General features: G+C 35.8%; 3 protein-coding genes across 3 annotated transcripts; all 3 read left to right on the forward strand.

Annotated features, from left to right (window-relative positions):
- The first annotated feature begins 5,324 nt into the window (after positions 1 to 5,324).
- LOC146163477 (cytochrome P450 2U1-like) lies at positions 5,325 to 10,631 on the forward strand. The gene is made up of 9 exons (XM_083380514.1): positions 5,325 to 5,387; positions 5,828 to 5,973; positions 7,867 to 7,969; positions 8,031 to 8,143; positions 8,694 to 8,809; positions 8,920 to 9,032; positions 9,524 to 9,668; positions 9,757 to 9,914; positions 10,320 to 10,631. Exons 1-9 carry the CDS (start codon positions 5,325 to 5,327, stop codon positions 10,629 to 10,631), a joined length of 1,269 nt encoding a protein of 422 aa, XP_083236640.1.
- Positions 10,632 to 12,795: 2,164 nt separating this feature from the next.
- On the forward strand, positions 12,796 to 17,089 carry LOC146163478 (cytochrome P450 2U1-like). Its single transcript, XM_083380515.1, has 9 exons — positions 12,796 to 13,071; positions 13,320 to 13,465; positions 14,876 to 14,978; positions 15,039 to 15,151; positions 15,573 to 15,688; positions 15,791 to 15,903; positions 16,051 to 16,195; positions 16,283 to 16,440; positions 16,778 to 17,089. Exons 1-9 carry the CDS (start codon positions 12,796 to 12,798, stop codon positions 17,087 to 17,089), a joined length of 1,482 nt encoding a protein of 493 aa, XP_083236641.1.
- A 3,495-nt stretch (positions 17,090 to 20,584) lies between these two features.
- On the forward strand, positions 20,585 to 23,558 carry LOC146163479 (cytochrome P450 2J2-like). The gene is made up of 5 exons (XM_083380516.1): positions 20,585 to 20,595; positions 20,844 to 20,949; positions 22,072 to 22,216; positions 22,306 to 22,463; positions 23,247 to 23,558. Exons 1-5 carry the CDS (start codon positions 20,585 to 20,587, stop codon positions 23,556 to 23,558), a joined length of 732 nt encoding a protein of 243 aa, XP_083236642.1.
- Positions 23,559 to 24,354: the final 796 nt, after the last annotated feature.

Genomic DNA, 24,354 nt, shown 5'->3' on the forward strand with positions numbered 1-24,354 from the left:
CGAGATATTATAACATAAGTTAATACAACCTGTTTAAGGGATTGCTGTGACTTTTGAATTACTTAAGGCCTACAATGACAACTCTCTGATTTTTAGTAGGTTTTAGTAAAGCAATAACGCCAATGGTTCGTGTGTTTGCATGGAAAAATGTAAGGTTTGGTTTTGCATTTTATTAAACTCATTTTGTCGGTTTAAAAATATAACTGCTTTAATAAAATTCGTTGACAACAAGAGACAAAGAAGCGAGGCTTTGTGAAAAATGTCTATTAAAGAAAGATTCCTAAAAACGAATAAACTTGGTTGTAACTGTAGAAGTCAAACAACAGACTAAATAGGCTGCAACGAATTCGGTTTGTTGACAAACAGCAAGTAACTCTTTCGGTAATCGTATCACATGGAAAACTCGAGCAGAGAAAATGTATTGTTGCAGCCCTCTGAAATATTTTAAGTGCCTACCTTAGAACAGCGTGAAAATTCCGCAGATGTATGTATTGAGTGAAATGTTTGATCTATTTTGTTTGAGTTCAAATATTTAGTCACGATGGGCTGCATTAACTAGCATTAGTTAAATTATCACTAATGATAGCTCAAAACAGCAATTGAAAACAGAGTGCCGTTGTAATTGCTGCTTCGCGTGCTAATACACCCTATACTTCCATCAAATTAATACTTATCAATTATTACAAATGAAAATCCATCAAGGGACATTTGTTTATTTATTGCAGAGAGCACTTAATTATTTCCTGTCTTTCAAAGGACGAATTTTTGTGTTTTGTCACGAACAAGAAGATTAGCGAGATTTTCGTGGGAAATCCTTAACGCGAAGCTGGTTAAGCACGTTTTGCGCTCACTTAAGCTTTTCGATATGATATGCAAGAAAGAAGTCCCGTTATATTGCAGGTGCCGTTATATTGAGAATCACCAGCCTATATGGCTTTTATATATATAAAGGGTTTATAATTTTGAGACTTTCACAGGCCATTGAACTGTTTAAACAACGTGTAAAACAGTACAAAAATGAACAAGCTGCGTACAACCGGAAGGTTCGTGATCCGTCCAATATGGAAAAGCGACCTCGCCGAGGTGTGGAGGTTCCTGGAGAAGCATTACTTGGGGCGCGAAAACTTGCACAAACTCACCGGCTTTGCCAAGTCCGACCTCCGCGACTTCTACAAGTACAGACTGGAAGCCACTGTAGAAAGAAACCCCGGGCTCGGCGTTAGCTGCTTCGATTTGAACACGGGTGCTCGGGTTGGCGTGATGCTGAATTCCCTGCGAGACCATTCCGACAAGAGAACCTCGATCGAGCAAAGTTTTCTCGAGATGAAGCAGCACAAGGTTTCCAAAAACATCCTGATGTATCTCAGGTTCCGGGATCGCTTGGAAGGAGCCTTTCGAGAGAAATTTCGTCCTGAGCGCTACATGGCGTCCAATATGCTCGCTGTCGATCCGGATTACCGAGGTTCGGTGGTGGGTCCCAAAATGGTGACGCAGAGCGGTAAGGTTGCGACCAGGAACGAGTGCGAGTGCTTGGTTGGTTCTTGCGTTTCGCACAGGATGACAAAGATTTTGTTGAAGACTGGCTGGATCATTTGCAACGAGCTTGACTTGTCCAGTTACGTCGATTACCCAACCGGAATTAAAGTGTTTAAAAACGCCGCTTGGCCTGATAACAGAGCCACCTTATTAATAAAGCCGTTACAGGGTTCATTTTTACACTAGACTCTTTGATATAATTTTTCATCCATGTATTTTAAGCGATTTTGTATGCAAGAAATTGTAACGGGTTACCGGATAACGCAGTTGACCGTTTACATGAACACTTATCAAGTGGATTCAGCGATGGCTTTCTACCCGCTGTTTTCTTTTTTAGGTTTTCCGTTTATGTTTTTTATGGGCTTGCACACAGCATTGCGAAAAAGTAAGAGGAAAGCCCTTCTTAAATAGAATAAAAGATACAAGTTTTAAGCGACATAACTTTAAGATATATAGAAGAGAATATTATAAACAAAGTTTTATAATTATAGGTTGCTTTGAAAGTTGTTTTCCACTTCCCGACCCGACAAACTGTGTCACATGCAGTCGGTCAAATAACATTACTAGGCAGGGCAAACAGTTACAGTACTGTTGGGAGAGCCACATGATTCAGCCGAATAAAACCTGTGGACAAGGAGGGTTGGCTATAAGAGAAAATGGCCGGATTGCACAAATGACTTTTATTCGACTCTTACAAGTTGTTCACGCAATTACTACTTAGGCCCACTTTTTTATTGAAATAATTTTTATCTCATTTGTATTTTTTGATATTCTTTGTAAATTTTGTTATCTACCTCTTCTTCTGAGATAAACAATTAGCTTGGTGTTTACGTTGTTTTGTGTTTGTTGTGTAAATATTGACTCTTATTTTATTGGTTTTTCTTGTATGAAATGACTTGGACCGCTGGTAGGACTTTATTTAAGAGGGTTTAAAGCACAAAGAAAAAATTAACAGAAACAAAAAACACAAGTGTAATATTGCGCCTTTCGCTGTGGCAAGTTCCACTTTAAATCGCCTACAATCATCTAAAATCTTCGGCTAGTGCTGGTAGCGAGCTTTTTTTTCTTTTTTTTTTTTGAGCTTTGATAAAAGTTATTCAAATGAAGTTTTTCTTCTGTTAACAGGCGAAACGCAGCGACAGTAAACTGCCACTTGGTGCGCGACAAAAAGTAAGGAACCACCGGGCTAAAGGTTACTGATTGCCGAATGCTGTTTAATTAACAACACAAAACAGATGAAACTTTTACATAAATAGGAATCGAGCGAAGGTTTGGTTGTCATTGGCGAGAGTTCCATGATGGGGTTCCGACCCTTAGTACAATTTATAAAAAATGCAGCTAAATTGCGCCAACCTAGAGGTAATTCATCAATAAGAATACTAATATTTTAATAAAAGTATGATTGCTGGCTGAGTTAGATTGCTTCAAGTATTATTTAAAATGTTTTACCGATATTCAATTTACTTCGGGTTATATATTACACGGGGAAATTTCGAGCTTCATGCTTCCTTTGGGTTAAAGTAAGACGAAGGAACGAAACTTGTAACATCATATCTATTAAAATTACTGGGTCTTTTAGTCGGTGTTTCATAGCAGAGGTAGTGTATGAAAGTTTTGCCTGCGATAAACCAATCTTTTAAAACAATATGCAAAGATTATAAATATATGTTTTATAATTTCTATTTTTGTCACAAATTAATATGCCTTAATTTAGGACACTTGCGGCGAATAACACAATTTTTTTTATAAACATGCTACTTAGTCAGTTTTTAGGCCTATATTCAATCTGAGCTGTGTAAAACATGCTTTTAACCGGAAGACAAATTCTTAAAATTAATCCGACACGATTTATCAATCAATCAACCTAAAGCTAGTACGCGTATAGGGTCCGATAGTACGGTGGTAAGTAAATGTGTCAGTAACACAATGGGATTGCGTGAATCTAAATAGAAGACTCGTTTTTTAATATGTTAACTAAAAGCATGGTATAATACGAAGGGGGTTAAGTATAGGTAAACTCAACACAACTTAAGAAAAGTTGAAACGAAATATAATAGAAATAACGGGATTTTAGTCGGCAAAGCACTATGTTATTTTTTTCACAAACTTGTTTTGGTGCTATTTTCACGATTAGGTGAACACAAATCTGATAACAAACTTTAACCAATCAACCCTTTCGGTTCTGATTGGCTGATTTTGAGCAGACACACGCCCGCGGGGCGTCTTCAAGGGAAAAACCAATTGAGAGATTTAAACTGTGCTAGATTGGCGTTGCCAGTCGCGCAGCTTAACGACAGGTCGCTTGCAGCCAGGTGAACGGGTGATTTTTTGCGCCTGTTAGAATGCACGAAGATGCGTCAGAACCAGGGCGAACGTTTAGTATTTAGGAGCCGCAAAACGAAACACGTGTTTTCTTTATATAGTTATTATGTTACATTATCTATAGTCTTCAGTTTCTGTATGTTGAGGCAGTATTGTAAACATGTCGTTTTACAATGACCTAAGTATCAGTCAAGTCTTTCAAAAGAAATAAAAATAACAAGTCAAGACAAAGTACAAGTCATAAGTTACCCAAGTGACTGAAGTCCAAGTCAAGTCATTATTACAGCAAGTCACCTCCAAATCTAAACACTGATATAAAAATAAAACAATAAATTGATAAAATAGGTAAACTCGTCCAATTATGAGCAATAGGCCTATCTTAACTCTAAAATAACATAAAAGAATAAAAGAAATAAATGAGATAAATAGCTCAAATTTATAATACAATTTTAAATGAACATTTAATTTTAACCGAAGTAATTTGACTTTAAGTCCAAGTCAATTGATTTTTCTAAATATTTAATTTAAGTCAAGTCACTTTACCGAGACGACTAATGTCTAAACAAGTCATTTGAAAAGAGCGACTTATTGCTTTTAAGTCAATACAACACTGTGTAGAGGTGAAAGATGATTGCTATAAGAAAGGAAGAAAACAGCTAAATTTTATCCGTGTGACGTATTTTTATGCACTCTGAGACCCCCTTAAACATATACGGTTTTAGCAGCAAACAACATTATGTATAATTAAATATACGAGTTACAGGGTATTGTAGAATTAAGCTGTATTATAGCAAATACATAGAAAATAAAAGTGGAATCTGTAATAAGTATACATACGCCTTATAGTTCTGTATATGCAATTTTCTGTATATTTTTTGTTATGTTCATTGATTAAACCCTAGTTTTATCCCAACATCTCAATTTACTCCACTTTAACTATAGTTTCATTGTTTATTTTCCAGTTGTCAGTGGGAAACGATAGACCCGTTGGAGTAACTTTATTATTTTAACGCCGGACTTGTTGCGTACAATATTGCAAGGATTAAAATTCCTATGTAGAACATAACTGCATTTTTTTAAGCGGAAGTCATGCGGAAACGCATTATTCTAGTTAAAACGCCGCTTTGTTGGTTTCGCTGAACACGTTGCATGCTTTGTCGAATAACTGGTTGCAAAGAAAAATGTTGACGGCGTTTGCAGTTTCAGTCATTTATAGGTTAAAAAAATCGTAACTTTGTAGCAAATCTGACAAAATGGCTTTTGATTACATTTGGCTGCACGTCGACGTTAAAGTCGCTCTCATCTTCATCGCTACCTTGTTGGTGATCTATGTCCTACATTTGAAGTCATCAAGAGCCAATCTTCCGCCTGGGCCACGGGGAGTGCCATTTCTTGGCAGTGTTCCCTTTGTAGGAAGCAGGGCCGACCTGACTTTCGGGAAATGGGCAGATAAATACGGCCCAGTGATGTACCTTAAATTGGGCACGCAACCAACGGTCATTTTAAGTACCTATGAGGCTGTAGAACAGGTAGGATATTGTCTTTCCAAAAAAATCATTTTTTTTCTTTTATTGTGGAGTTTTTATTGTGGTAGTTATTACACAAAATTGCAAGATTTTTCTGCGAATGTAGCCCACACCAAAATAATTTCACTGTAAATAAATTAACATAAATAGGACGAATACAGTTTGATTCTGTGGATTTATTTTATCGCAACAAATTTTAATCATAGCGTTTTAATCTCTATCTTGTTTAAGATAATATAGTCTTCGGCGAAGTTTTAAGTGCGTGGTAGTTTTAAAAAATATTTCAGTATGTACTGCGAGTGTACCATAAACCAAAATTATGTGATTGTAAATAAATTAATATAAATAGAACGAATACGGTTTGTAACTCAGGATTTATTTTTTTTTGCAACAAAATTTAATCGTAGCATTTTGAATGTGAATGTTTTCTTTGTATGACGTAGGCGTTCATCAAACAAGCACCAAAATTTAACGGAAGGGTTACCAACGCATACACCAAGGCAATTACTGAGGATTCGGGAATTATTTTTTGCAATGATTTAAACAAATGGAATATTTACAGGAAATTCGGTCATAAAGTTCTTGGAAGGTATGGATCAATATATTTCTATTTTGCATAATGTTTAAGGCTAGCAGTTCGCTTCACAATGTTCGGGGCTACCAGTTGCTTACAAACAGATTATTATATCAGTGTCCCTTTATAGAGACGGGTGGAATGCGAATGGTCTCACCAATGAACAAAACGTCATTTAGAAAATCTCGACCGAAAATTTCGATTTGCAAACGTTGCAACATGAAAGTAAGCTTCTGCAACCTTTAATCCCCGATTTTGGCCTATTTGCGAGACTAATGAAATGGCCTCTGTGTAGGCCTACTTGACCTACTGCACCATTGCAAATAGTTGTTCGCTAGCAACTAAGGTGAGATTCAAGGCGAATTGTTTGGTCCACTTGCTCTTTCCGAAAGATAATAATGTTTGGAGAATCAAACAGAAATTATGACAAAATTATAGGCACATTGGGCTGCCATATTTTCAGCACCCAAAAAGAGCACATTTTTTTGCCGACAAGTAAAACGAAAGTTGAATTGTTACGATTGAATTGATGATGTTTTACATTTTCTTGGTAGTTGCAGGCAAAAGTTACAAAAACAGACAGAAACAACAAATCAAATCTATTTTTTAGATTCAGCTCATGGATGCTTTGCGGTTCTCTTAATTTTGCCAATAGGGAATGATCATTTTTAACGAGATCGTGAAATTGTTTACACGAAATATCATTGAAATTATTTACAACGGTCAAGATGCTTGAAACTCATTCAACTAATAGGCTGTCTCTTTTGTTTGTACCATTGTGGCTGCATCAAAGAAAAAATGCATTCAACATTTGCTTATGAGCCATAATGCTAAAGTAAAATTGCGCGATCTATAACAGTTCACTAAAATTTCTTGGGTTCTGGATTGCTGGAAATATTACTGAACATACAGTGACACTGATAGTAGGCTAAGCCTACAAATTTCACACCTTTGCTTCATTAATGGGCCTTTTTACATGCGAGGTTCTGTTGCAATTTTTCTGGCGCAATGTTTGCATCAACCATCAGAAAGGTAGGGCAATTTATTGGATAACCTTTTTTACACCAGCAATTCAGCATGTTTTATGGCTACAGTATTTTTTTGGAAATAAATACAAAGTCTTGTTAAAAGTATAAGCAATTATAACTCCAAATGCGAGAAGAGAGGACTTCTGCGCATTTTTGAGCGTCCTCGGAGGACCATTCACTTTTCTTGTAAAAAGAGGACAAATCCTCCTAAAAGAGGACGTATGGTAGGCCTTACATAGAACTTGATTACATCATCATTACGTTACATATCTTAGACAAACAATTCAAAGGTTTCGTTCCAAAATTGGGCAATGTTTTTTAAATACGCATGCGCCCTCTTAAACTAACAAAGATATAATCTGCCAAAATCATGTTAATGCTATGAGATTCAAAAACAAAAAAAAACATAAACTTTAGAGCATAATGTCTACTCTATAGAGGTTGTTGTTGAACGAATTCCACTCAGAAGTTGGTATTGATAAACATAAAAATGTTCTATAGATTTTAGATATCCGGTCTAATCCAATTATTTCGTACTGTTAAATACTCGCAGAAAAAAAATCCCTGAATATGTGCAAATTTTACGAACCTTGTTATTTTATGGTCATCCTATGATGAGAGATCGTCTACTAAACTAGAGCAGTTTTTTCAACTGTTCTCACCCTGGACCTAAGCTAAAAAAATATTTTTTAATCCTTGCGGGTTTTGCCTTAACAAAATTTATTAATGTGTATGAGTAAAATTGTATTGAAAGTGTTGTAAAAACTTCGACATAGGCCTACTACAATTTAAATTTAACAGTTTTGAGAATGTATATAACAGACTGGATAAAACAAAAGATGGTATTTTCACCTCATCTAGGATTTAATGTGTTTTTCAGTTCCGAGCTGCTAGGTGGCAGCATTGAGAAAGCAATACAAACAGAAGCAAAACTTTTATGTGAACTCATTAAAGCCAAAGAGGAAACAGCATTCATATTGGAGGTTAGCTGAAAAACATCTTAAGTTTGCCGAACAGTTAACATTTCTTTTTTATTTAACACAGGGGCCTCTGAGTTTCTCGATTGGCAATGTTTTATTCCGAATAATGGCCGGAGAAACAATTGAGGGGTCGTCTTACAAAGATTTGGAAAAAGTATTTTGCAACACTATCAATGGGTAAGCGGTTAAAAGCAGGGCTGCGGAGCCGGACTCGAGTAAGACAACCCGAGTCCGTCGTCGGCATGCGTAGTAACAAATCTCGCAGTAACGAACAAAACTGATAACGCTAAAAACTGCCATTGGTAAAGGTGGAATAGCTTATGGTGGAATATTTTTCCACCAAGTATTTTGGGTAGATCAGTTATATAACACCAATATGAGTGGATTGCTTAATATCATCCTTTAGTTTGTTACGTAAATGAGTGCAATCCAGGGTGTAACGCCGGACCCGGGACTCGACGAAATCGCACACTTGATCGGAGTCGAACTCGGGTTGTTTTTATACGCCTCCGCAGCCTTGATAAAAATAGATAATAATTAGTTGATAATGATTTAGATTTGAATATTTGGCTTTATTTAAAAGTGGGTAAAACAAGGAATTTGACGTTATATTTATATGTGTGTAAATTGCATGAAAACACAATTAATTATAACATTCTGACTTAAAATACGGTTTGATCTTAGAGGTTAGTTTGTCACAAATAATGACAAAATTTTATTTGTTTAGGTTCGAAAATCACAGAATTACATTAATGTTGTTCATGCTGTTTCCTTGGACGCGCCAGCTTCCCTTCCTTTCAAAAGATTTTAAAATTATTCTGGGAGAACTAAAGTTGTTGGGAGGTAGTATACTTGCAAATTTGATCAAAAATAATTTGATTGAGCTTATTAGTAATATACTACAGTGAGTGGCCAACAAATCAATTTTTTTTCTTGAAAATGTTCTTTTGTAGAGGTGATGATTTCAATCATCAACGATCACCAGAAAGTGTATGACGCGAACAACCATCGAGATTTAATTGATCTTTACTTAGAGAAAATCAAGAGGCAAGAGTTCGGCTTTGATGTAAGCTTCAACAAATCTCAACACAATTGTTTCACAGTGTTGTGATGACTGTTGGGTAAAATGATGTACTTAAGTGTGTTGGGTAAAATTACTGGACTTTAGTTATTTGGACTTATTTTTATAAAATTGAGTTGAGCCTTATCATCATAATTTTTCCAAATAAAACAATTTGTTGGCTCGATGTTTTATTTTGTGTTATTTTTTAGCTGAATTGTTGCGAACAATTGGCCAAGTTTACAAATTAAATTGTTGAACGTTTAAATTTAATGACAAGGAGTTGACTCGTTATTATTCAAAACGACTTGACTTGGACTGAAGATTTTTTTACAAATGACTTGTCTGGGACACAATCATTTCAAAATGACTTGTTTACAGCACTGTTCTTTCATTAGAAAACAATTTTTTAAACAAAATAACCTTATTTTTTATTGTATTTTTAGATTCTGTTTGCAAATAGCACACTGTGTAAGAATAATGTTCCTTTTATTAAGGTGGACCATTTAATCTACGTTCTAAAAGACTTTTTGGCTGCAGGATCTGAAACCAGCACCACATCTGTTCGTTGGATTCTTTTTCATTTAATTACATACCCCGAAGTCCAAGAGAAAGTACACAGAGAAATTGACCAAGTTATCGGTTAGTAACCTAATATGACAGAGTCTGAAAAGCATTTTAAGATTGCGTTACGTCAAGAAACAGATTAAACTGGAGTTTTCTGAATTAGGAAGGGATGGTTGTATAAGCAACAGAGTTGAACTTCACTACACAAAAGCAGTAATAGAAGAAGTGTTTCGATGCAAAGCAGCCGTTCCACTAGGTGTACCTCGTCGAACAACTGACGATGTACAATTGATGGGATACAAAATACCTAAAGATACCCAGGTTTGATTAATCAGTAACTTTATCTGTTAGGCTTACCAAAACATAGTCGGGTGGGATCGCCGTTAGACTTTGATTATTTTAAAGTCTGGACCGAATCCCGTCGAATGCGGCTATTTTCAATGTCAATTTCAACATAATTTAGGCTAAAAATGAATAATTCATTTTCAGGAATAAATTCTTAACATGTAGCATGTGTACCACACAGTGATATTGTATCTCGGTCACAAGATACTTTTAAACTGTGCGCCCTTAACATTCTGAAAGTCTGACTTTAATACGGTTAATTTAGGGTTCAAAAAGAAATTGTTTAATATTTATAACTTATCTTGAGGACATTCTCATTCTCTTCAGTATAACTGTTGCCGGTAGTATTTTTAAAAACTTAACGAGAACAACTGTTTTCAGGTGATTGCAAATATTTCAAAAGTACATCACGATACAGCTATTTGGACAAATCCTCAAGTTTTTAACCCGGAGCGGCACTTGGATGAAAACGGCAGGTTCAGAAAATCAAACAAGGTTATACCGTTTTCGGTGGGACAACGGAACTGTTTGGGAAAGCAGCTGGCAATCACAGAAGTGTTTGTATTTACCGTGGCCATTTTGCAAAGATTTAAAGTTTTCGCTGGTCCAGGCGTCAAACAACCACTTCTAGAGGGTGAACTTGGTGTTGTTTACTACCCCAAAAAAGTCCCAATCTTGTTTAAAGAGCGCTGACTGTATCTTGGGAAAACATCTGGTTTATTGATAAAACATATACTGACAATTAAAACGTCTTCTGAATGTGCGCGTTATTATTGCAATACAATTTGTTATATTAGTTTTTTGCACCACAGTTGTTGTTCATCTAATTGCGTTTAGTTAATCCTGTTTATGTCAAATTTATATGGTTAGCAGGTTGACCTTGTGTTTGTATTTTAAATTAGTTAAAAAAAATCAGTTTTTATAGGAAAACCTAATTGCACTTTTATGCAATTTTATGCTTTAGGCATTCTTTAGACAAAATTACAGGTCAATACGGATAAAACCCTGGGACTCATTTGCAACCAAGTGTGATATTAATTCGTTTTATAGTCAAACATCCGAGTACACACACACAAAAAAATAATTCAGTCTATTAATGTCTGTTTTACGGACCGCATATTATTAAACGAACTCGTTCAGGAGATGTCAGCAAAATTAGTTTATTCCAATCAAAACCTTTGGGGTAAACAAATATAAGCCAAGCAACGAACATTTTTTATAACAATTAAAATAGGGCTACAATAATGTCTCTCTGACACTTTTCTTTAAAAAATGAACGGTCGTTCTGGCCGATAAATTTTGCGTAAAATTACTATCCGTAGCCTTTAATTAACCAAAATGAGGAGATAAAATCTTCAAACGTATAACTTCGTTTGCATTGTAATTTTTCCGTCAGCCTCCATAATGCAGTATGAAAGAAATTGGATGATTTCAATAACAAACCCGGCTAGGTTGTGTTATTAAACGGCGCCAAACTCAAGCCAGCTGATATCTAGTCAATTAACTGATTCGATTGTCAAACGGTTTGATAAATTTACGCAGTGAATAGATCACATATTAGTGGCAAACAATCACTTCTAGAGAAATAAATGTTGTTAATACTCCAATAAATGCGTAGAATACTAATTATTTCAACGGTGCGGAAATAACTGACAAGTACGTGGTTCGCACAACTTCTTTAGTATTAAAAATTTGTTTGTTATATTCAATTTTAACATTTATTATTATCAGGAAAGACTGTCAGAACTGAAATACTATATCGCAAAAGTATGTTGTAGAATACCAAGCTTTCATAACGACATCGCCACATTACAATATTAACCTAATAACAAAATATGCTTTCCTAAAATCTGACTAGGCTCAGTTCCGGAAGCATGCAATTCATAACACAGTTAGCATTATAGCCATAGAGACTTGATTCGACCAAGCTATGCGCCTTCTAAGCATCACGCTTTAACAGTCATGCGTCGAAAAACGTCTCGCTGCTAGATTAAAGAGCATCACGACTTGCATAGCACATTCTCGCTTTTGTGAGTTAGTTCAGTTAAACGTACCCAGTGAGGTTTGATAGCAATTATCTTTAAAAAACAATAATAATGGAGGTATAGCCTATGGTTTATAATGCTGGGGTTTTAAAGTCACATTATGGATCTACTTAGAAACACAGTTTGATCAAGATACTGCCTGGGCAAACTTTAAAACAGACGAAACTTTGTAAATTAAATAGCTGTCTCACACTATCAGAAATGGCAGCGGGGTGTAGCGACAGTAGTTACCGTATCATCGACGAAAACAGTCAAAAAAGTGCAAAAGGCATTTTGTGCGCAAATGTCGGCGATTCTGTACCAATTTGTCTGCAACAGATACTGTAGCTTTTAACTTAGAAAGCAAGAAACATGAATGAAGCTGCAGCTTGTGCACAACTAACCCTCGTGCACTTCCGCGTGATAGTCGTGCGTGAACGTTTGTAATAATTAGTAGCGCACACACAACATGAATGACGTTGGCAATTAACGATGTACATTTGTTGCTGTATAAATATTTACCTCGCCTATTTGACAGAACGCTGTCACCGTACTGACGTTTGAAAATATCGTTTTTAAAGTTGAGAAAATCTGAATAATATAGTCGGTCGACCACTCGGGTAGCCCGAGGCAATCGAGGCATGGTACTGTAGCCTACTATAGGAGTTTAAAAAAAAAATCGAAAACGATACTTATAAGTTAGTGCTACTGATAGCAAGGTTTGCCATAAGGAAAATTTTTGTTATCTGTGTTAGTTTAAGAAGTGTATGACGGTCATACTAACCACACAACGTTCCTAATTCCAGTACACTAGAAGGTTCTGAAAACGCAACATGATTTTCGATTACATTTGGCTGCACACCAACTTTTACGTTGCACTCACATTCGTCGTAACCTTGCTGGTGATCTATGTCCTACATTTAAAGTCGTCAAAAGCCAATCTTCCGCCTGGGCCATTCGGGGTTCCATTTCTTGGCAGTGTTCCCTTTGTAGGAAGCAGGGCCGACCTTACTTTCGGGAAATGGGCAGATAAATACGGCCCAGTGATGTACCTTAAATTGGGCGTACAACCGACGGTCATTTTAAGTACCTATGAGGCTGTAGAACAGGTAGGATATTGTCTTTTCCAAAAAAAATCATGTTTTTTTCCTTTTATTGTGGAGTTTCTATTGTGATAGTTATTAAACAAAATCGCAAGATGTTTCTGCGAATGTAGCCCACACCAAAATGATGTCACTGTAAAAGAATTAATATAGGACAAATACGGTTAGATGCTGTGGATTTAGTTTTATTGCAACAAATTTAATCATAGCATTTTCAATGTGAGTTTGTGAGTGTTTCTTTGTATGACGTATAGGCTTTCATCAAACAAGCACCGAAATTTAACGGAAGGATTACAAACTCATACCTAAAGGTAGTTACTGGGGATTCAGGAATTATTTATTGCAAAGATTTCAATAAATGGAGTATTTACAGGAAATTCGGTCATAAAGTTCTCGGAAGGTAGGATCCAATATATTTCTATTATATTTTGTATAATGTTTAAGGCTAGCACCAGTTGGTTTACAAACAGATTGTTTCATCAGTTTCCCTTCATAGAGACGGTTTGAATGAGGACTGTCTCACAATCAAACAAAACGTCGCTTAAATAATCTCGAACGAGATAGCGACTTGCAAAGTAAATTTCTGCCAGTGTTGTAATGACTTAAATTATTGGGTCAAATGACTTGGGTTGAAATTAGGGGTTTTCATTTAGCATTTTACTCTATATTGAGCGAGTTATATCAAGTATTGCAGGAAAAGGGATTAGATTGCTAAATATTTTGTATTGATGTTTTTTGGTTGAATTATTGCTGATATAATCGAGTTGTTTTATGATTACATCAATGATTTGACTTAAAACTGACTCGCTCTAATAATGACTTGACTTTTTTTTTTGAAAAGGCTTGACTTGGATTGGAGCCATATAACAAATGACTTGACTTTTTTGACTTGACTTGATTACAAAACTGGGTTCTGAAACCTCTAAGCCCTAATTTTATCCTTATTGTGGGACTCATGAAAATGACACCTGGGTACTTGACCTACTGCACCATTCTGTAAGTAGTTTGGTTCGTGACAACATAACGCAAATAGTTGTTCGATAAAACAAAGGTAAGACTCAAGACGAATTGTGTAGTCCTTTTGCCCTTTTCGAAAGATATTTGGAGAATCAAATTGCGGCATAGGTATGCCTATACGCAAATAGGAGACCCTGATTAAATCATAATCGCGTGACACAAGCACAACTAAGACAAACAGTTTAAACCTTTCATTTTAAAGTAGGGAAATGTTTTTCAGAAACTCATGCACTGTCAAACCAACAAAGATAGATACCGAAAAAATCTTGTTAATGCTTTGAAATTCAAGAACAAAACAAACACTTTCGAGCATTATGGCTAGACGACAGATGTTGTAGTTAAACCTCTTAACACTCATACCGAATAACGCATATATGAAAACATAAAACAATCTGTAGTTAAAGACAATTGTTTCGTACTGTTAAATACAAAAACAAAACCTGAATATAGGTAATTTTTACAAACCCTGTATTGTCGCGGGTTTCATTTTATCATGGTCATGCTATGACGATATATCGTCTTACAAATTTAAGGAGTGTTTCTCAACCGTTGCCATTGACACCCGGGTCTTATGGAGTAGAATAGAACCTAAATCATTTTTAAGGTCTTGAGGGCTCTCCATTAACAGATTTTAAATCCCGTACATGTAATGTATGACTGAAATTTTAAGGGTAGTGAAAAACTTGAACGTAGGCCTACTAAAATAAAATTGTAACAATTTGGAGAATTTTATGGCAGGTAGGATAAAACAAAGCGCTTTTTCGCCTCATCCAGGACTTAATGTCTTTTTTAGTTCCGATCTGCTAGGTGTTAGCATTGAGAAGGCAATACAAACAGAAGCAAAACTTTTATGTGAACTCATCAAGGAGAGAGAGGAAACAGCATTCATATTAGAGGTTAGCTGAAAAACATCTCAGGTTTGCCGAACAGTTAACATTTCCGTTTATTTTAAACAGGGGCCTCTGGGTTTCTCGATTGGAAATGTTTTATTCAGAATAATGGCCGGAGAAACGATCGAGGGGTCGTCTTACAAAGATCTGGAGAAAGTCTTTCTAAACTCTGTCAATGGGTAAGTTCGATCGGGACTCTAAAGCGTCCGTAGTGCGCATGCGCAGAAACGAATTTTAAAACTCCTACGACAGCAAAATGTAAATTGTAAAGGTAGTATAGCATACGGTAGAGTATTTTCCCACTAAGTATTGTGAGTCGATGAGCGAAATGACGCCCCTATAAGTTGGTTTGTGAATATCCATTTGATTTTTCTTACGTATATTAGAGGAATATAAGCTGCAGACTAAAATCCGGGACTCATCGAAATGGCACATGTGACTAAATAGATCATTACTTCATAAAAGAAGCTTTATTTGAGGCAAAATAAAGAAAGTTGATGCTTATATCTAAAAGTGTGCAAATTTCCTGAAAAACCACTTAACTATAACATTAATATCCTAGAGGTAAGTTTGTCAAAGTAATAAATCCCATTTGATTAGGTTCGAAAGGCACAGAATTACAATGTTGTTGTTCATGTTGTTTCCTTGGACACGTCAACTTCCATTCCTTTCAAAAGATTTTAAAGATATTCTGGAAAATATAAAGTTGGTAAAAGGTGCTTGCACGTTTCGTTAGAAATAAGTTGATTGAATTCATTTGTACTATATTAAGTAGTCCACAAATCAATATTTTTCACCTGAAAATATATTTTTTGTAGATGTTATGATTTCAATTATCAACGATCACCAAAAAGTATATGACGCGAACAACCATCGGGATTTAATTGATGTTTACTTAGAAAACATCAAAAAGCAAAAGTTCGGCTTTGATGTAAGCTTCACTAAATCTTAACATAATCGTTTCATTAAAAAAAAACAATTTATTAGACAATACAGCCTTGTTTTTATAGGGTATTTTTAAGATCTTGTTAATAGTGGAAATAGCACAGTGTGCAAGAATCATGTTCCTTTTATTAAGGTGGACCATTTGATCCACCTTTTAAAAGACTTTTTGGCTGCAGGAGTTGAAACCAGCACCACATCTGTTCGTTGGATTCTTTTTCATCTAATTACATATCCAGAAATCCAAGAGAAAGTACACAGAGAAATTGACCAAGTTATCGGTTAGTATAATTATTATGACAGAGTCTAAAAAGCATTTTGAGATTTTCAGATTTAAGAAACAGACTAAACTGGAATTTTTTCTGAAGGAAGGGATGGCAGTATAAGCAACAAGGTTGAACTTCACTACACAAAAGCAGTAATAGAAGAAGTGTTTCGATGCAAAGCAGCCGTTCCACTAGGTGTACCTCGTCGAACAACTGACGATGTACAATTGATGGGATACAAAATACCTAAAGATACCCAGGTTTGATTAATCAGTAACTTTATATTTTAGACCTACCAAAACGTAGTCGGGCCCTTTCAACGAACTTTTAGGGTAGCCGTTAGACTTTGAATATTTTAAAGTCTGGAACGAATCCCGTCGAATGCGGCTATAGTCACTGTCAATTTCAACATAATTTAGGTAGAAAATGAATAATTCATTTTGAGGACTAAATTGCTTTAACATGAAGCATGTGGACCACACATTGATATTGTATCTCGGTCACACGATACTTTTAAACTGTGCGACTTGTCTGAGGAAATTTCTCATTCACTTCAGTCGAACTGTCAAAAAAGTTAACAAGGACAACTTTTTTCAGGTGATTGCAAATATTTCGAAAGTACATCAAGATACAGCTATTTGGACAAATCCTCAAGTTTTTAACCCGGAGCGGCACTTGGATGAAAACGGGAGGTTCATAAAATCAAACAAGGTTATACCGTTTTCGGTGGGACAACGGAACTGCTTGGGAAAGCAGCTGGCAATCACAGAAGTGTTTGTATTTACCGTGGCCATTTTGCAAAGATTTAAAGTTTTCGCTGGTCCAGGCGTCAAACAACCACTTCTAGAGGGTGAACTCGGTGTTGTGTACTACCCCAAAAAAGTCCCAATCTTGTTCAAGGAGCGATGACTGTATCTTCAGAAAACAACTGGTTTATTGATAAAACATATGCTGACAATTGAAACGTCTTTTGTCTGTACGATTTATTATTGTAATACAATTTGTTATATTATTTTTTTTGCAACACAATTGTTTCTTTTAATTAGGTTCAGTTAGTCCTCCTTATGTCAAGTTTAGATTGTTGACGATATGTTTGTCTTTTAGATTAGTTAAAGGGTATTCAGCATTGTTTTGGGAGCTGATTAGACTTTCCTGGCGGCTTAAGTCACTTTCTCAGACCAAGTTACAGAAAAAAATACGGATAAAACTATGGAACTTATTCGTAATCAAGTGTGATACTAAATGAATTTTTAGTCAAACACCCAACACATACACAAAAAAACTGATTCAGTCTACTAACGGTAATTTTACTGACCGTATATTATTAAGCGTACTCGTTCAGGACATGTCAGCAAAATAATGTTATTCCAATCAAAAACACCTGGGTTAAAGAACTATCTAAGCGACGGATGAATATTTTCACAATTCAAATAGGGCTACAATAAGTCTTTCAACACTTTCCTTTAAAAAAATGAATGGTCGCCCAAGGACATACTGAAAAACACCCAAGTGATTTTTTAATTTTGCCTTTGTTGCTGATATTTTTAACACAAATATATTGTTATGTGACGGCTTGATACCTAAGTCAAGGCAACTGACTTTTCGGCGACAGGATCAGGTCTAATCATTTTTGTTATCACCGTTTCTTAGAAAAGTTAAGGAAATCGCAAAATGTACATTATGTGAATCTAGCCAATAAACCGCTCACCAAAGACCAAATAGAATCCAATGTCAACGAATTTGATAGGTATGAAAAGTAAACAGAACAGATATTTGCGCCAAACACTTTCTAGAAACAAAAAGATGCTTGCTACTCACAAAAAAACTCCACTTTTAAACTTATTTTTTTGCTATATTCAATTTGAACAAAAAAAATACTATTTTGCAAAATGCATGTTCTAGAAGACCAAGCTTTCAAAATGACATGACCACACCAAGATATTAGGCTACTAACAAAAAATATGCTCCCCTAAAGCCTGACAAGGCTCAGTTCCGGAAGCATGCAATTTCATAATAACACAGTTAGCATTATAGCCATAAAGAGACTTGATTCGACCAAGCTATGCGTCGCCAAGCATCACGTTTTCACAGTCATGCGTCGAAAAGTGAGAGTATCACGACTTGCATAGCACATTCGCGCATTTGTAAATTGGTTAGGTAGCCAATGAGGTTTGATAGCAATTCTGAATAAAGATGTAGTTATAGCCTATAGTTGACAATGTTGTAGTTTTATCTGTATGAAATTCACAATACGTTTAAAAAAGACAGCAAGTTACTGCGTGAGCAAAGCTTAGAACAGACGAAATTATGTAAATTATATAGCTGTCTCTCATTTCCAGCAATAGCGACGGTGTGTAACGCCTACAGTAGTTAATATATTTTCGAAGAAACAGACTAAAAAAGTGTAAATGCTATCTTGTGTGCAAATGTAGACTTCGAAATTTCTGTGCCCTTTCTGTCTGCAACAGATACTGTAGCTTTTAACAGAGAAAGCAAGAAACATGATGCTGTAGCTAGTGCACAACTATCCCTCGTACACTTCCGCGTGACAGACGTGCGTGAACGTTTATGATAATGATTAGCGCACACACAAGACTGGCGTTAGTAGTAACTATGCACGTTTGTTGCTGCAAATCGATTTAATTCAACAGAGCGCTTTTTACCGTATTGACGCTTCAAAAGATCGTTTTTATTTTTACGAAAATCTTATTAATATAGCCCGACGACCATTCACTCATTCAGGTAGCCCGAAGCATGGTACTGAAGTTGTATAAGAGTTTTACGAAATTTGAAACGATGTTTGTAAATTGCTGCTAGAGATGGTTGAGTTTACCTTCATAGAAAGGTTTGTGTTAGTTAAAGAAATGTATGACGACCATTAACCACGCAACGTTCTTAATTCTTCTGCATTGATAGGTTCTAAAACAAATAGCCTTTCAGCATATTCTGTCGTCTGTGTCGGTATGATTTTGGATTACATTTGGCTGCACACTAACTTTTACGTTGCACTCACATTCGTAACCTTGCTGGTGATCTATGTCCTACATTTAAAGTCGTCAAAAGCCAATCTTCCGCCTGGGCCATTCGGGGTTCCATTTCTTGGCAGCGTGCCTTTTGTAGGAAGCAGGGCCGACCTTACTTTCGGGAAATGGGCAGAAAAATATGGCCCAGTGATGTACCTGAAATTGGGCACGCAACCAACGGCCATTTTAAGTACCTATGAGGCTGTAGAACAGGTAGGATATTGTCTTTCCAAAAAAATCATTTTTTTTCTTTTATTGTGGAGTTTTTATTGTGGTAGTTATTACACAAAATTGCAAGATTTTTCTGCGAATGTAGCCCACACCAAAATAATTTCACTGTAAATAAATTAACATAAATAGGACGAATACAGTTTGATTCTGTGGATTTATTTTATCGCAACAAATTTTAATCATAGCGTTTTAAATGTGAATGTTTTCTTTGTATGGCGTAGGCGTTCATCAAACAAGCACCAAAATTTAACGGAAGGATTACAAACGCGTACACCAAGGCAATTACTGTGGATTCTGGAATTATATTTATCAACGATTTAAACAAATGGAATATTTACAGGAAATTTGGTCATAAAGTTCTCGGAAGGTAGGAACCAATATATTTCTATTATATTTTTTATAATGTGCAAGTCTATCACCAGTTAGCTTACAAACAGATAGTGTCCTTTTATAGAGACTGGTAGAATGCGAGTTGTCTAACCAGACAAAACGTTATTTAGAAAAACTCGACCGAAAATAGTGATTTGCAAACGTTGCATAATAAAATTAGGATTCTGTCAGTGCTGCAATGATGACATGACGATTACTTGACTTAAGCGCAATTAAGTCATTGTTTTCAAAAGAAATGACCTAACTTAAGTCGGTTGGTCAAATGACTTGACTTTGACTTAAGCTATAATGTCAAATGACTTGACTTGGACTTAAGGTATTAGGTCAAATGACTTGACTTTGACTTAAGCTATAATGTCAAATGACTTGACTTGGACTTAAGGTATTAGGTCAAATGACTTGGCGTGAAATTAGGTGTTTTTATTTAACCTTTTATTCTAAAATTGAGCTACTTGCCTCGCAGTAATGCACGAAAGGATCAGGCAGCTTTGTTGTTGGCTACTTTAGTTTAATAAATATTACTATTGCTGATATAATTGGAAGAGTTGATTTATTATAATATCAGTGATTAGACTTGAAAATGACTTGCTCTTATAATGACTTGACTGGGACGTGACTTGTTATTTTTTAATAGCCCTGACGACTTGGACTTAAGTCATATCATAACTGACTTAACATATACTTCAAAATGAGTTGCTTACAACCCTGGGTACTGCAAGTTCTAATCCCCAATCTTGGCCTATTTGCTGGACTTATGAAAATGGCGCCTGGGTACTTGAACTACTGAACCATTGTGTAACAATTGTTTGGGACGTAACAACCTAACGTAAATAGTTGTCCAAGACGAATTATCAAAAATTATTTTTACAAAACCCAGTATTGTCGTTCGTGTTCATCATGGTCATGCTATGACGATATTATCTTCTAATAAACTAATGGCGTGTTTTTCAACTGTTGCACCCCCCCCCCCCCCACCCCGTATCGCCTCATCCAGAGTTTATTGTGTTTTTCTTTTTCAGCTCCGAGCTGCTAGGTGGCAGCATTGAGAAGGCTGTACAAACAGAAGCAAAACTTTTATGTGAACTCATCATCAAGGAGAGAGAGGAAACAGCATTCATATTGGAGGTTAGCTGAAAAACATCTTAGGTTTGCCGAACAGTTAACATTTCTTTTTATTTTAAACAGGGGCCTTTGAGTTTCTCGATTGGAAATGTTTTATTCAGAATAATGGCCGGAGAAACGATTGTTGGGTCGCCTTACAAAGATTTGGAAACAGTTTTTCGCAACGCTGTCAATGGGTAAGCGGTTAAAAGCCAGGGCTGTGGAGTCCGACTTAGTTTGTTTGGCTGGAGTCGGATCGAGTAAGACTACCAGAGTCAGGAGTCCGTCGTGCATGCGCTGCAACGAATTTCGAAACTGATACGACCGCAAAGCAAACTTTAAATTGTAAAGGTAGATTAGCATATGGTAGAATATTTTCCCAACAAGTATTGTGAGTCGATAAGCGAAATGACGCCCCTATGTGTGGATTTCTGAATATTCAACCTTATTTTTGTAACATAAATAAGCTGAAAACAGGCTACAGGGTCAGAGCTGGACTCGGCAATATAGCAAATTGAGATACATAGATTATTCGTTCTTTAATGAGGGTTTATTTGGGGCAAAACAAGAAAGTAGATGCTTATATGTGTGTAAATTTAATAAAAAAACCTAATTATAACATTCTGATTTGAAATACAGTTTGATCGTAGAGGTTAGTTTATTAAGTAAAGAACAATTTCCTTTGTTTAGGTTCGAAAGTCGCAGAATTACAAATATGTTGTTCATGCTGTTTCCTTGGACACGTCATCTTCCATTCCTTTCAAAAAATTATAAAATTATTCTGGAAGAACTAAAGTTGTTAGAAGGTGATTGCAAATTTGATCAAAAAAAGTTGATTGAACTCAATTGTACCATAGTAAGAAAAATAGTAAAAAAATTGCTTTTGTAGATGTGATGATTTCAATGATCAACGATCACCAAAAAGTGTATGACGCGAACAACCATCGGGATTTAATTGATGTTTACTTAGAAAAAATAAAAAAGCAAAAGTTCGGCTTTGATGTAAGCTTCCCTAAATCTTAACATAATTGTTTCATTAAAAAAAAATTTATTGGACAATACAGCCTTGTTTTTATATAATATTTTTGAGATTTTATTAATAGTGCAAATAGCAAAGTGTGTAAGAAACATGTTCTTTTCATTAAGGTGGACCATTTGATGAACCTTTTAAAAGACTTTTTGGCTGCAGGATCTGAAACCAGCACCACATCTGTTCGTTGGATTCTTTTTCATCTAATTACATATCCAGAAATCCAAGAGAAAGTACACAGAGAAATTGACCAAGTTATCGGTTAGTAACCTAATATGACAGAGTCTAAAAAGCATTTTAAGATTGCGTTACGTCAAGAAACAGATTAAGAAACAGATTTTCTGAATTAGGAAGAGATGGCTGTATAAGCAACAGAGTTGAACTTCACTACACAAAAGCAGTAATAGAAGAGGTGTTTCGATGCAAAGCACCTGTTCCACTAGGTGTACCTCGTCGAACAACTGAAGCTGTGCAATTGATGGGATACAAAATACCTAAAGATACCCAGGTTTGATTTATTAGTAGGCCTAACTTTATCATTTACCAAAACGTATTCGCACGCTTTAACCAACGTTTTGGAATTGCAGTCAGACTTTGATAATTGTAAAGTCAAAACCGAATCCTCAGTCGTGTTTTTTATCGAATACGGCTATTTCCTCTGTAAATTTCATCATAATTTAGGTCAAAACTGAATAATTCATTTTTAGGAATAAATTGCTTTCAACAGGTAGCATGTGTACCACACAATGATATTGTGTCTCGGTCACAAGATACTTTTAAGCTGTGCGCCCTTAACATTGCGAAAGTCTGAATCGCGCTCGCTTTGCTTGCCAGGTGTGCCCTGATTTGCAAAGGTTAACAAACACTGATAACTGTTAAGGTTATTGCGTTTTCTTAAAGTAGTTTTATTACACATTTTTAATTGGTAGTATGAATGGCGACGTGTGGACTCGAATTTTAAACCAAACATTTTTTCGCGCTTTGTGTCAACACTTTACTGCCTCCTTTAATGTAACTAAACACGTGTTAAAGTACAATAAGAGATTCGAGGCCCGCTTTTTCTAACATTTTAATAGCACAATTTTTAGTTAACATTTGGTGCGGCACGCAGAGACCTTTCTGAGTTTGGTTTTGGCCCGCTACTAGAAAAAGGTTGACGACTCCTGCTTTATAACGACGCCATAACGGTTTATGTAGAAAAAGTAATTGTTTAAACTTGTCTGAATTTATCATACTCTTCAGTCTACCAGGTTAGTATTTGTAAAAATTTAACAAGGGCAACTGTTTTCAGGTGATTGCAAATATTTCAAAAGTACATCAAGATACAACTATTTGGACAAATCCTCAAGTTTTTAACCCGGAGCGGCACTTGGATGAAAACGGCAGGTTCAGAAAATCAAACAAGGTTATACCGTTTTCGGTGGGACAACGGAACTGTTTGGGAAAGCAGCTGGCAATCACAGAAGTGTTTGTATTTACCGTGACCATTTTGCAAAGATTTAAAGTTTTCGCTGGTCCAGGCGTCAAACAACCACTTCTAGAGGGTGAACTTGGTGTTGTTTACTACCCAAAAAAAGTCCCAATCTTGTTTAAAGAGCGATGATTGTATCTTGGGAAAACATCTGGTGTATTGATAAAACATATACTGACAATTAAAACGTCTTCTATATGTGCTCGTTATTATTGCAATACAATTTGTTACATTCGTTTTTTGCACCACAGTTGTTTCATCTAATTAGGTTTAGTTAAATCATCTTTATCTTAAGTTTACAGTGTTGACCTCATGTTCCTATTGTAGATTAATTAAAATGAATTCAGCATTGTTTTGGGAATCCATTTACACTATCATCTCATGTAACGGTTTTGTCACTTATTTATACAAAATTACAGGAAAATATACGGACAAACCCATGGAACTCATTTGTAACCAAGTGTGCTGATACCAATTGGTTTTATAGTCTAACACCAGAAAACACACAGAAAAAAATGATTCACCCTATTAAGGTTGACTTGACGGACCGTATATTATTAAACGTACTCGTTCAGGCCATCTCAGCAAAATTAGTTTATTGCAATGAAAAACTGGATTAAAGAACTACCCAACCAAGCGGCGGATAATTTAGGGCTACAATATATCTTTCAAGCTCATTTCTTAACAAAAATGAACGGTCCTCCGAGGACATTGAAAATCACCCAATTGCTTTTTGTATTTTTCCTTTGCACTGTCTTGCTGAAATTTTCAACACAAATATATTTTTTGTGACTGTTCGACATGAGGCCTAAGTTAAACCAACTGACGTTTTGGCGACAGTATCATGTCTAATCATTTTTATCATCAATCATAGTTTCTTAAAAAGTTAAGGAAACCACCAGATGTGCATTATGTGAATCGGGTAAAT

The sequence above is a fragment of the Ascidiella aspersa genome, chromosome 2 (genome assembly GCF_963924565.1).
Source record: "Ascidiella aspersa chromosome 2, kaAscAspe10.2, whole genome shotgun sequence".
NCBI classification, from domain to species: Eukaryota; Metazoa; Chordata; class Ascidiacea; order Phlebobranchia; family Ascidiidae; genus Ascidiella; species Ascidiella aspersa.